General features: G+C 41.7%; 1 protein-coding gene across 12 annotated transcripts in view; it reads left to right on the top strand.

The window, feature by feature from the left end:
* Positions 1-5,538, top strand: part of LOC116610316 — a 34,697-nt gene extending 29,159 nt beyond the window's left edge. For 5 of the 12 annotated variants that reach the window (XM_048731691.1, XM_048731693.1, XM_048731690.1 and 2 more), the window contains one exon: positions 3,940-5,096. In XM_048731691.1, the coding sequence (XP_048587648.1) occupies positions 3,940-4,378 (439 nt within the window). In that variant the 3' untranslated portion in view covers positions 4,379-5,096. Of the gene's footprint in view, positions 1-67; positions 511-666; positions 754-843; positions 865-3,570; positions 5,097-5,511 lie in introns of those variants that run through there. The other 7 variants (XM_048731686.1, XM_032371130.2, XR_007312605.1 and 4 more) reach the window with 6 other exon arrangements.
* Positions 5,539-13,966: the final 8,428 nt, after the last annotated feature.

The following is a 13,966-nucleotide window of genomic DNA, read 5'->3' as shown; positions in this document are numbered from 1 at the left end:
AATGTCTTAATGGATGTGGAGTGTCTCTTTAATTGTAAATGGCACTTAAATGTTCTTTGCTCCGCAGGGTAACACTTCATGTATACGGTATTGTAAAGAACTGCTATTTTCATAATTTTATGTTCAGGAATGCATTGCTGATTATTCATAGCAAGACAGGAAAACAGAATCCTACATTTCCAGTAATATATTATCTCAACCCAAAGGTGGCGAAGGTTTACTTTCTACAAGAAGTCTTTTTTTCCTGTCATGAATTAAAAACAATTACAGTGAGCAAGTATGAATATATTGCAGTTTTTATAAGTCGGTAAACGCTACTCAAGCAGCTTATAGCTCAGATACATCGTTTTGTCTTATTCACGCCTGGTTCTTCAAATTACCATCACGGGAATTTTTATTTGACCCCAATTGCTGACTCAACCAAGCTGTCGAAAGCTGTATTTCCCGCGCAGTCGTATATAAAAATCTTAATACTATGGTTTTAGTTAATTCCAATTTCTGGATAGTGACAAAAATGACGCTAAAATGTTTCATATGTTTTTAAAACTAAAAGCCAATCCTTCCACATTACTTTTGTTTGTCCATTACTGCAATTCCTTGGGGTTCATTTCGGGGACTCTTGGGGATCGTTTCGGTTCCCGGGATCAGTTGGGGTACTTTTGGGGATCATTTCGGGTCCTGTACAGATCTGACAAATCCTTTCCCGGCGTTGCCGTGTTGCTGTTCCCTGCTGTGTGCTCTCTAAGTTATTGGGTAAGTAAAGACATGCATTTTCTTGATTGCGATTGTAAATTGAGATTTAGCTTTCACATCGTGTTGTTAGAATTGTTTACATCGATTTTCCAATAGGGATTTTTTGCCGTGGTAAGTTGAGAATTTGGTTGCCAGCGGTGTCACAATTTCAGCTTCCATGCGCTCAGTATTTAGTTGTTAGAAAGAACCAAATACAATTCAATGGATAGTGATATAGTTGTTTAGGTTTGTATATAATAACCGTTAAACTACAGAATAATCCCAAGTTCAGGTCTCAATGATCTATAGGTGAGCCGATGGAAAATGATTGAAACATTGCGATCATCGATCATTGGAAATGGTCGAAAGCAATGTATTAGGTAAATCGTGCTTGAAATTCTACAGACTTGAAAATAAAACTTTGCTTCATTGTTTATTAGAGTAAAATAAGTAAGAGATGTTATAAACAATTGATTTAGTACAATATTTCGAATTTATTAACCCTTTCCTGCCTAGATAGGGAATTTTCCGTATTTTGCTGTATGCCTCTTTGTCATTGGACAAAAAGACAAAATGACTGCCTTATATGGAAACTTTTAACTTTTAACTTTTAAACACATGGAATCGATGGAGCATGAAATCCTGCACGTTTCTCTCTTACAGCTCAAGTCAGCACAACGAATCGTTCGTCATAAAATTTTTATCCAAAGTTAAAACTTTTTCGCGCGTTCGGAATCCATCCACGACCACGGACCTTGCCTTTAGATCATGGACTTGACTCATGATATTTTGGGTGATTTTGATAGCGATTTAAAAGAGTTTTACGGCCTGGGAGAGAGAGATTCACAATCGGTAAACAACGATGGCCGTGGGCTAATTTCTAGCAGAAAAATGTCGGTATTTTGCGACCCAAAGACCAACTTTGGTACAGAACTGGTACTGCCATTGAGGAACAAGAAGCTACTCCATTCATCGGACCGAAGAATCATCCAAATAATGACTTTGAACTTTGTTTTTTTTATATTTTTATCATTCTGAATTGATTTAATTTCTTGTCAATCGAACAAACTTGTTTGAGGCGCTTCTAAATGGCAAAAAGGAAACGAAGAGAAAGATTCTGAGTGGTTTGAGAGCAACAGCAAACGATGCAGGAACTAGCGGTGAATAAATTCAGCCACCATCTCGGTATTTTTGTAAGTACTCATGGCATCGGACTATTGCCAACAATTCGCAAATATTTGAGTGAAAAAGACTTGTTTCTCGTCCAGTTGGATATTGCAAAACCAATAGCAGCAAATAATACTTTCTTGCAAGCTTTTTTGGCCGCATCTGAACAACAATGCAGAAAATTCTTCCCAATACCATCTTGAATTTGTTCAATAGTCACCACTCGTTCCGCTCGATGATGTTCTCAAATTCTCGTGTTGTTGTGCTATACTTGATTTATTCACAGATTATGGCCAATTGTCAATCAATCAGACAATCATGAGCAAAAATGGACAGTTGAGTTTTGTTCAATCCATGAAATAAAGCCGCTAAAATTTAGAAATGAAATGACGATGCAAGCCGTGCTTTTATTGCCGCCATGTTGATGCTGTATTGTGTAGAAACGGTGCTGACATGACTATCACAACCAGCTCGCTTAAACCTGAAAAATAGCTATGTATAATACTTGGATATTCTTCCCTAAAGAGTTAACTCTGAATCTTTGAAGTTAATTTGATGTAGTTTATCTGAAAACATGCATAAACTGGAACTAACAAATGACGAGCACGCGGCTAAATTGCGCTAAATTCAAAAAAGTTTGTCTTTGCCTGCTTATAAAAATTGTTGCAATACAATATTTGGAAAACCAGTACTTTATTCCGATCAATAATTATGTGGGCAATATTTGTTCTTTCTATGTCAGCCCATGAAATTCTAAGGAAAAAGAAAAAACCTATAAAACCTGAAGACCTGGTGTCATTTTGTGTGCGAAAAACTTGGGCGTGAAAGGGTTAACTAAGGGTAGTTCATTTTTCTCAACAGATCTTTGAAATTAAGTGTCAGTTTTTGCCTTTTGCAAGTTTGAGCGTTTTTAGGAATTTATCTCGTAAGAAAGGGTAAGTACTGTTAATAAAAATGAACTAAGTTTGACTCCTGTTATGTTAAATACAGAAAACGAATTCTGTTATATTTATCACGTTTATTGATAATTCATTCATTTCGTCGCGTGATATTTCTACGGAGGACGCCGTTTCGAATGCGGGCTTATTATCCCGCAGCGGATATACGTTTTATGCATGCGCTAGTCATTGTGGGCTCAAATAGTGGCCAGTAATTAATGAACGGAGCATGCGCTCTGGATCTCGTCCACGATCGTGGACGGCAGTTTGATCAAACGAACTTGCGACCCATGGCAGAGGTATCTTTTCCTCGCGAACTCCAGCCCAGCGAAATACAGAGAAAAAAAGGCCTCTGCTAGCAGGGAAAAGACTTCCCAATTTCCCATAAATAATAGGTTCCCTCCGAGCACTTCCCTATCTAACAGATATTCCTAGTCTTATGTCTTCTAGGCGATATGTTTCTCGTTCCCGTTTCTAACAGTCTGTAAAGTATCAGTATCAATAAATTCTTTTCCGATCAACATGTTGCTATCCTTTTGTGCCTGCGTTGTGCCTAGCGCCGGTCACATTAAAATACTATGCATATATAGTGCATAAATATTATACCTGCGGACCATCATCAGCCGCGCTTGATTTGCTCATCGTTAAAATTCCATCTTATTATTTTTAATGATAACGTGTTATTACAATAGCGTAGTCGTATGATTATATACTAATTATCTATCTTTTTTAGATCATAACGAATCAAGTCACCCCATCCTACCAGATTTCCCTGCTTTTTCACCAGTACGTCGGGAGACATGGCCAGTACGTCGGGAGGCATGGCCAGTCCGTCGGGAGACATGGCCAGTCCGTCGGGAGACATGGCCAGTCCGTCGGGAGACATGGCCAGTCCGTCGGGAGACATGGCCAGTCCGTCGGGAGACATGGCCAGTCCGTCGGGAGACATGGCCAGTCCGTCGGGAGACATGGCCAGTCCGTCGGGAGACATGGCCAGTCCGTCGGGAGACATGGCCAGTAAGTCGGGAGACATGGCCAGTACGTCGGGAGCCGATAAGGCTATCTTCCAGGTAATGAGTATGAATGCTGGACAAAAAATAATAATAAAAGGCGGCTCTCAACAGCGAAGAGAGTATGTGCGAGGTGTGATAGATGAAAAAAAAACCGATCTTGTGTTTTTGCAAGAGTTTCCAAGTCCTGCCAAGTTCAGGGAGGAAATACCACCAACAGGGTATCAGATTTTGTCAGGGGTCCAAAACAACTACAATTATACAACCATTTTGTATAAAAATGAACTTGAAGTCAAGGAATACAACAACTATGATAATAAATCATTCGCCGGACGGTTGTACGTAGGACGCTGCAAAAAAGACGGTTCATTAGACCTTTTGGTTGCATCCTATCACGGAGCCAATACTGAAAAAGGACTAAACGATAAAAAGGAGGAGAATCTTTGTAAATTATTAACACTGCTAGATGGAGTTAGCTTTAATGAAGGATGCCCTGTTCTTGTTGGAGGTGACTTCAACCTTAATGTATGAGAAAGCTAAAAGAGTAGTTCAAAGAAGAAACACAACCAACCAGATCAAGTACAACCTGTATGTAGCAGCCTCCAAGGAAAAAAAAGAGGATGACATGGTGGACTATTTTATGTATAGCGGTCCAGTTAAAGATGTCAGCAATATAGAAATTGTGGATGCGGGTAACAGGTTGTTTGATCATAAACCTCTTTATGCAAATTTTAAGCAATCTAAACTCGCCCCATCACCGTTTGCCAAGAAGGAATTGTTCCGACAAGAAAATTACTCTCCCTTACTTGACTCTAAATTATCTGCGAACTCAGAACTAAATTATCTGCGTGCTGAGAACGCAAAACTACAATCTACGGTCGAGAAGTTGAACGATAAATTAGATTCAGTGACAGAAGAAAGAAATTACCTTCGTAAAGCCCTTCTTGAAGTGGTCAAAGACCCGCACCCAGTCGTTATTTGCTGTTGCGCGGACATCCACAGGAAAAAAAAAATATGGCCCTTTCCCAGAGCAAAAAGAATAACTAAAAAAAACAGTATTGACTAGTTTATAAATTATATTCTGGTTGTGAGATGCTCTACGTACATCACATCCTTCCAGGATCACCAGAAAATTATATAAACGTATAAGTGCATAGCCCACAAATGTAATAAACACCCAGAAATGTTAGAAACCCACAATTGTAATAAGAAGTTGCCCACAAATGTAATAAACCCACATTTGTAATAACAAGCAATCTGTGCCGTACAAACAAAAAAGGGGAATTGGCACTTTGCCAAGAAAAAGATTATGCTTTTTATTGTATGGCTACCATAGTACGCGCGCTCTGATTGGCTGTGGAGCGGGCTGGAAATCCTACGATATTGCCCGAGGGCATTAAAACCAACATCTCTCACTTCAAGATCTATTTGGTATGTTGTATGTTTTAAAAGCCATAAAGATTTGTGTGGGGCAGTTAGCATATTTTCCATAAGCCTGATTTATGCAAGACCCACTTTTCTTTGCAGCCACTGTCTTGGCTGATCACTAACCCCTTGTTTCATTTTTTTCTCTGTTTTTTAAGAGAAAAGGAACAAAAACAAATTGCTTGTAGTATTATTCTTAAACAAAAGACATTATTTAATTGAAGGCATTGTATGTCTAGAAAGGGAAATGTGAAGTCTGAAAACCATAACAGACAATCTGATTAGCTGTGGAGGGGATGTGCAGTCGTAGATATTATGGAAAGTAAGTACAGTAGCGGATCTAGGGGGGGTGGGGTTAACCCCCTCCCCTTTGGGCTGCCAGTAAGCCATATGTAACAAATATAACACCCACTCCCCCCTTACCCACTGAACCAACCCCCCCCCCCCTTTAGCGAAAAGCTAGATCAGCCCCTGAAGTATATGTTTGGTTGAGTGTGAGGGGCACAACCCGTGTGCCCACCCCGAGCTGCATGCCTGTACATACGCAGTAAGCTAGTTGGGTCGAAGTGGTGGTCATGAAAATAGCTACTGAAATGATTACTGCTCATGTGTTAACATAGTTCATTGAGTCAATGTTGCGTTAAATTTCAAAGCGGAAAATGTCTTTATAAAAAGGTTATGCTATATTCATGGAAAACATGAGAGAACAATGCATTCGATGGCCGCTTGCAGCGAATCTGTAGTTTTGTCGACAAGATAGAGGTTTGGGTTCCATGAAACCCTTGACATAACGCTGTGTCCCGATTGAGTTCAGTTCATTTGGAAAATGTAGGAGTTATGCTTCATTGTGACTTCGAAAACTGTTCTAAAGATAGATCGCACTGTGATATTTAAGAACATTACCCTACCTTGGGGCATTTGAGAAAAACTCATCGAATATTACAGTACAGTATATGAAAAGTTTTTGCTTATTACATTTAAGATTTAAAAATTTGAAGGTGCTATGTCTGGCCTCGTTTGGTGTCAATTTGTATCATGTAAATACAGATATTAAGACCAGCGGTCTGAGTTCGTCGAGATTTCTCGGAAAAATGATGTTTGGGTGACCTAGCTCAAAATTAAACTGGTAATAGGTATGGGTGACCTCAGTATACTGTGAAAGTTTGAAGCAATTTGGATAAATATTTTTGGCGGTAGAAGCCGAAAAGTAATTTTTCGTCTCCCGCACCCGGATTTGAGACAATTTCGTGGTTGGTAGAAAAAGACTAAAAACCGGTTCGCAACGCGTGATAAAACATTTGCAGCTTATAAAAACCTAAAAAATAGATAATAAGGAATTCCCAGGCTGAAAGATAAGCTGTTCTGTCAGCACCTTATTATTTTACGCGATTTTATTTTATTTTATGTTTTTAGATGACTTTGAAAAGCCTTGAAATAATTGTGTTATATCGCCGATGAGATGTGGATTTGGCAAAAATGTTTGCATTCATCGAAAAGAGCTTCATTTCTACTTTTGATATGTGAAATAAAATTTAGGGGCAAATAAAATCCGACTTTTTTACAAGCCGAAATATGACCCCCACTTGACCCTAATTATAATCGGGTTTTCCGCATTCAAACAACGCCTTCAAATCTCCAGAAAAAACAAGAAAGAGCGCTCAAATCAAAAGAAATATACTGTCGGCAATACTAAAATTTAATGGTTATAATTTCATAGCATTTATTGCATTAAATTGCGATTTTTCGGCTTGCGCGATACTATTTTGTTTGCTGCCATGCATACGTAATTAAAAGGTGACAAACAAAGCGACAAGCATAAAATACCTCACCATGACTGCAATAAGACTTTTCTCATAATTACTTATTAAAAAGAAAAACGTCCAAAAGAAGAAAATGAGAGTTTTTATTTAATTAACAAGCGATACTGGCAGAATTTTGTACAGTTTTAACAAAAAGTTGATCAAATTGTCAAAATTCGCTTATTTTCAAAGCCTTTGTTCAACTACAAATTTGATCAAATAAAAATACAAATTATACAAGAACGCTGAGACATTTGCGATATTGAGGCCTCTCACCGTAAGCTGTTCTCCTTTTTAGTTAAAGAGAGTATTGAAGTGTAAAAACTTACTCTGGTCTTCACAACAGAACACAGGATTACCGACTCAGAAATCTATTTCATGTAACCATGAAAAAAATATAATCGGGACCCAAGAAATCGTGGATTTTTTTTGCGCAACTACATCTTTGAATATCATCCATGAGCGCCCGTGGCTACAAAAGAAGCTTTGCGTCGGGCTGCTCCGGGCACTTGAAGCTCCAGCTCTTTGCAGATAGTGGGAAGGGTGGCCACTGAAAGAAAGGTGAGCCTGGACCTGGAGTACAAGTGGCACAAGTCGATGCCGTTCGCTTCTATTGGGTGATTTAGTTTGCATTCATCTAGGATGGCAGCTCTCGTACGGAAGTAGGCGGCTGCCTCCTCAGCAGCCTCTGCAGCCTCCGCATCCTGTGTTATTTTCGGAAAAAAATACACCTGTACATGGCCCGGTAATAGGAACTCGCTGATTTATTCGGCGTTCCCCTGTATAGAGATGCAGCTTGTTGATTCTATCACTTCATTCCCAATTAATGGTACGCCCCCTCCTCCCCCCGACTACTTTTTGGTGGTAGCCAAGCTTGCCGGGAAGGGGGACTCCGATAATAACAGACGGGGGTGATCGTCGGCAAAATTGATTGTAACCCGTTAGGGTTGGCACTTTAGGCGTAATCAACAGAAATTATTTCCTCTAAGAGATGGAAAAATTGGGTGAGGTCGAAGGAATTTTTGCCGCTAAGGGATATCAGAATCGGAAAAAAAACCCGTTTAACACCCCCTTAGGAATAGCAATTAATCGAACTTTATACCCTAAGAGATAACAGAATGGAAAAAAAAAACGTTTAACACACACTTAGGAATAGCAGTTGGTCGAATTTGACACCCTAAGAGATAGCAAAATCTGAAAAATCCTCCAACACCCCCTAAGAGATGGCATTTGGTAGAAATTTTATACCCTAAAAGATATGACGGTTACATCCGTCTACATTTTTAGAGAGTCCCCCCCCCCCCCCCCCCCCCCCCCGGGGCAAAGGTATGCATTCCCCTTCTTTGGCAAACTCGCATTTGCCGTATAGTGTGTGCCGGTCTAACCAAGCCAAGCGTGTATAGCCTTTCACGCACTGGACAGCTGAATAGCTTTGTGGTAGGCTCTTCCTCGTTGCTGACTGCGGGTTCTGGCTCAGCGGCGTTCGCCCTGTGCTCGACAGCACGCTTGATGTCATCGAATTCACCGTCACTGAACGAGCCCGGAAACGTTGAAATCGATTGGTCAGGATGCGGCTTGAAGGCTCTCTCTCCTCTTCCCCTCCCACTCCCCTCGTTTTTCATTTTTGCTCAAATACGAGATGGTGGCTATAATACACCGGGTAAACGCCCCCCCCCCCCCTTATTGAAGGCTTTTCAAATATTATTCTTTTTCAAATGGTACCTTTGGTTGAGCAAGCCACACCTTCCCCCCTCCTCAGTCCTCTGGTCCTATGATCTCCTGCCTGAGACTAGTAAAGAAGCGCTTATAGCGAGTAATTACCTGCTTGCAATAAGCGTTTACTGTACCTTACACGCAATGATAGAATCCTGCGTTGTCTTGCTTGTAGTATGCCGGTAAAGTGAATAGTGAAAGCGATTTTTTTACTGGTTAACAAGCCAATCGATTGGCCAGGACACAATTTGGACGGCTGTTTATCCCGGCCAGACAAACCTTGTCCTCCTAGTGCGGTTAGGCCCTAAGTTAACGCGCGAAAAAAGGAAAACAGAAAAGTAACCTCAAAATTTACCTAGGGAGCTTTTTTGGACATATGCTCCCTGACAAGAATGGGATTTTTTTGGTAGTATTGAAAACAATAGTAAAAAGCATCAACTGTTATTTTTTCTCACTTTCTTTTTGTAACTCAATTTACCTGGGGGATGGAAATTGGTTGGTTATATCATAAACAATAGTAGAAAAGCTTCAACTGTTATTTTTTCTTGATTTCTTTGTATGACACTTGTTGAATAAATTAACTCTTCGAATTTGCATAACAACACGACATCAGTAGATGGTACGCGTTTCTAGTCCACGAAAGTAGGGAACGAAAGAAAATATTATAATGCTTATAGAACGAGGGATGGATAGAAATAAATATAGGACGATTTAAGAATAACTTTCGTGGGAAAAAGTTTGGAGATGCTCATGAAGCGGAAGAATAAAGAACCGGAAGTTTTTAGTGCCGATAATAATTATCATGCATGCGGATTGTACTTTAAAATGTTATGAAAATATAATCTTGAAAAGCATATAAACATCAGAGAGACAAGAATATTTGATTAAATACCAGTATTTTCAAGAATTATATTGCATCCTTTTTTGGGGGGGAGTTTTAATTGTTATTTATAAGTTTTTGGTAGCGAGGCATTAAAAAGTGAGTGTCGGCATTTGTTTATAATTAGGGTCAAGTGGGGGTCATATTTCGGCTTGTAAAAAAGTCGGATTTTATTTGCCCCTAAAATTTATTTAACAAATCAAAAGTAGAAATGAAGCTCTTTTCGATGAATGCAAACATTTTTGCCAAATCCACATCTCATCGGCGATATAACACAATTATTTCAAGGCTTTTCAAAGTCATCTAAAAACATAAAATAAAATAAAATCGCGTAAAATAATAAGGTGCTGACAGAACAGCTTATCTTTCAGCCTGGGAGTTCCTTGTTATCTATTCTTTAGGTTTATATAAGCTGCAGTTGTTTTATCACGCGTTGAGAACCGGTTTTTAGTCTTTTTCTAACAACCACGAAATTGTCTCAAATCCGGGTGCGGGAGACGAAAAATTACTTTTCGGCTTCTATCGCCAAAAATATTTATCCAAATTGCTTCAAACTTTCACAGGATACCATGGTCACCCATACCTATTACCAGTTTAATTTTGAGCTAGGGCACCCAAACTTCATTTTTCCGAGAAATCTCGACGAACTCAGACCGCTGCTCTTATGATAATCATATTTGGTTTGGATCGGGTATTCGTACCAAGACCTAGGGGCCTAAAGTGGTGTGGTAGTGAGGTGGGTGTGATCATATGGTATGGTGATGTTGGAGGGTGATGGTGAAGGATGGCTAGTAAGGTAGTGTAGAGTGGAGATGGTAGTAATGTAATTGCGGTGTTGGAGTAAAATATCATCTTCAATGTAGGAGGGGTCTGTATGATAAGGGGTGTTGAGGTGTTAGAGTAGAGTGTGGGTGGATTGGGTTGTGGCAGTGGTGGTTAACACGTGTGGGCGTACAGTAGGTACTGTTGTGCCATAGCGACGGCAGGTGGAGGCTGTGGAGAGATTATAATGATGAGTGTAAGCAATGTGGGAGGGAGGGGGGTTGTATGTTGTTATCAGAGGAAAAGTGGAAAGGAGGTGAGGTGTGGGAGGAGGTACGTCTTGGGATCACAGATTGTGATACAGCACTTTCCCCGTATGGTACATAACTTTTTGGTTTGGATCGGGTATTCGTACCAAGACGTAGGGGCCTAAAGTGGTGTGGTAGTGAGGTGGGTGTGATCGTATGATGTGGTGATGTTGGAGGGTGATGGTGAAGGATGGCTAATAAGGTAATGTAGAGTGGAGATGGTAGTAATGTAATTACGGTGAAAAGGTGGATAGGTTAGACTAGTAGGTGGTGGAGGGTGGTGAAAAGATAAAGTGGGACTATAGAATAGGTTGTGGTACTGTGTGGTGGGTAGGTGAAAAAGAAAAAAAATAATATGGTGTGGTATGGAGATGGCTAATGGCTGTGTTGGTGGGGAAAAAATTGGTACGGTGTATAGGTAAGAGTGGTGGTGAGGGAGATGTGGAGTAGATAAGGCTTATAATTTAGTGTGAGGGGTCTGTGTGTTTTAAAATGGTAGTGGTGCAGAGGTCGATTTAAAATTTGTGAGGTTGTGGTGTAAATGTGGGTGATAATGTATCGTTATGATGTTAGGTGATCGTGAGGTGTTGGTTTGTGGGTAGGTAGGGTGGGTCATAGGGTGTGGTCGTTTGTAGTTGGGTTTTGTGCTGTGGGGTAAATGTTTGTATGGTGGGGGAGGGGGCTGTATGTAGGTGTTTGTAGGGGGGAAATTGGTTGTGTGGTAGTGTCTGGTGTAGGGTGTGGCTGGTTGGTGTGTTGTGGGTTGGTTGATATAGTCGTTGAATGCTATGGTGTGTATGTAGTAGGCTATGTGTGGAGGGGTAGATGTGTGTGTGGTGGGAGGGGGGTTGGGCTTTATGTAGGGTGTGGTGTTGGAGGGAGCGCTGGTTGTAGGGAGCGCTGGTTGTAGGACTAGTGGCTGCTGTTGGGTGTGGTTGGTTTGGTGTGTTGTAGGGTGGGTAGTGTTGTGGCAATGGGGGGGGGATAGGGGTGTGTGGTTTTGGTGTTGGCAGGGGTCTGGCTTGTGTAGGGTGTGTTAGGTGTGTATGTTTTAGGTGAGAGTGTAGGAAAGTGCGAGGGGGGGTGGGAGGAAGTTTAGGTGTGTGTGGCTTAGGTGGGTGTTGATGTTGTGTTGGGGCTTGGAATAATCGTGGTGGGTTGTATGATGGCGTGGTTTGGGTAAAGTGGGTATGGGGCTGTTTGTGGGGTGAGGGATGAGGGGGTGCTTGTTGTGGGTGGTTGAGTGCGGGTGGTGTGAGTAGGGGGGTACTTGGGTGGTTAGCTAGGTATGAGGGGGGGAGAGAAAGGGGGTTGTAACATGTATAGAGCTGGGTGTTAGTAGTGGGTAGGTATGTTGTGTGGTAAGAATAGAGTAAGATTGAATTTGAGAGGGATGTGGGTATTTATGTGTTTGTACTATGTGTAGGAGGGAAGGTGGGGTGGTTGTGTGTGTTTTGGGCGTGTAGTGTTGGGGGAGTGGGATGGTGTGGGGTCTGTATGCCTAGGGGTGGTGGTAGTGGCATGTTGGGGTGGAGTTGAGGTGTGTAGGTGGGGTTAGGGGTGTGGGGTAAAGGGGTGGAGTGTGCTAGTGGTATGAGGTGGGTATGGGAGGGTGTGGGTAGTAGGGCGCGTTTAGTAGTGGGTGTGGGGAGGAGGACTGGGCGGTGAGGTGTAGTGTGAGGGGGTGTGGTGCGGTGGGGGTGTGGGTAGTGGGGAGTGAGGTGTGTTAGTGTGGCTAAGTGTGGGAGTAGATGGCAGGTGTGGTGGAGGGGATCGGGGAGCTCGGGGGGAACTGTAGTGTATTATGAGGTTGGTGGCTAGGGCTGGGTGGGGGGGGGGAGATAGTAGGGCATCAAGTTGCGTAGGGGAGAGGTCGTCAAGAGAATTATGGTTAGGAGATGTTGTGTGAGGGGGTGAGGCATGTTGGAGTAAAATATCATCTTCAATGTAGGAGGGGTCTGTATGATAAGGGGTGTTGAGGTGTTAGAGTAGAGTGTGGGTGGATTGGGTTGTGGCAGTGGTGGTTAACACGTGTGGGCGTACAGTAGGTACTGTTGTGCCATAGCGACGGCAGGTGGAGGCTGTGGAGAGATTATAATGATGAGTGTAAGCAATGTGGGAGGGAGGGGTTTGTATGTTGTTATCAGAGGAAAAGTGAAAAGGAGGTGAGGTGTGGGAGGAGGTACGTCTTGGGATCACAGATTGTGATACAGCACTTTCCCCGTATGGTACATAACTTTTTGGTTTGGATCGGGTATTCGTACCAAGACGTAGGGGCCTAAAGTGGTGTGGTAGTGAGGTGGGTGTGATCGTATGATGTGGTGATGTTGGAGGGTGATGGTGAAGGATGGCTAATAAGGTAATGTAGAGTGGAGATGGTAGTAATGTAATTACGGTGAAAAGGTGGATAGGTTCGACTAGTAGGTGGTGGAGGGTGGTGAAAAGATAAAGTGGGACTATAGAATAGGTTGTGGTAGTGTGGTGGGTAGGTGAAAAAGAGAAATAATAATAATAATAATATGGTGTGGTAGAGAGATGGCTAATGGCTGTGTTGGTGGGGAAAAAATTGGTACGGTGTATAGGTAAGAGTGGTGGTGAGGGGGATGTGGAGTAGATAAGGCTTATGATTTAGCGTGATGGGTCTGTGTGTGTTAAAATGGTAGTGGTGCGGAGGTCGATTTAAAATTTGTGAGGTTATGGTGTAAATGTCGGTGATAGTATATCGTTATGAGAGAGTGAGTGAGTGTGGTATTGTAGTATATACGGAGGCGGTGATAGAAGATGAAGATGGTGATAGGTTGAGATAAGTAGGTGGAGAGGTGGTTGTGTAGCGAATTTTTTTTTGTTGAGTGGAGAAGGTAGTTAGTAAATGTGGTATTATGTGGAGATTAAAACAGTAAAATCGGTAACTTGTGGCGAGTGTTGTGTAGCGGATGTGAAGAGGTGATGGCGGCATTAGTGAAATCTGATGAAGGGGGATAATGCGAGTGTGAACAGAATGATGAGCAGGGGTATTGTGACGAGACTGTGTAGTGTTTTTGAGAAAGTGTGTTGTGTGTAGGGTAGGAAAGTAATATGTAGGATGAGACAAAGAAAAGTGTTTAGATTGTAGAGAGGAAATGGTGAGCGGTAATGGAGAGGGTGAGGTATGTGTGGAGGTATGTATATAATGAAGTGTGTAAGTGGTATGATTGCCAGGCGAAATTAAATAATAATAGAGATTGAATGAGTG

This window comes from Nematostella vectensis, chromosome 8, assembly GCF_932526225.1.
Source record: "Nematostella vectensis chromosome 8, jaNemVect1.1, whole genome shotgun sequence".
NCBI classification, from domain to species: Eukaryota; Metazoa; Cnidaria; class Anthozoa; order Actiniaria; family Edwardsiidae; genus Nematostella; species Nematostella vectensis.
This window is presented reverse-complemented; position numbering and strand designations above follow the sequence as displayed.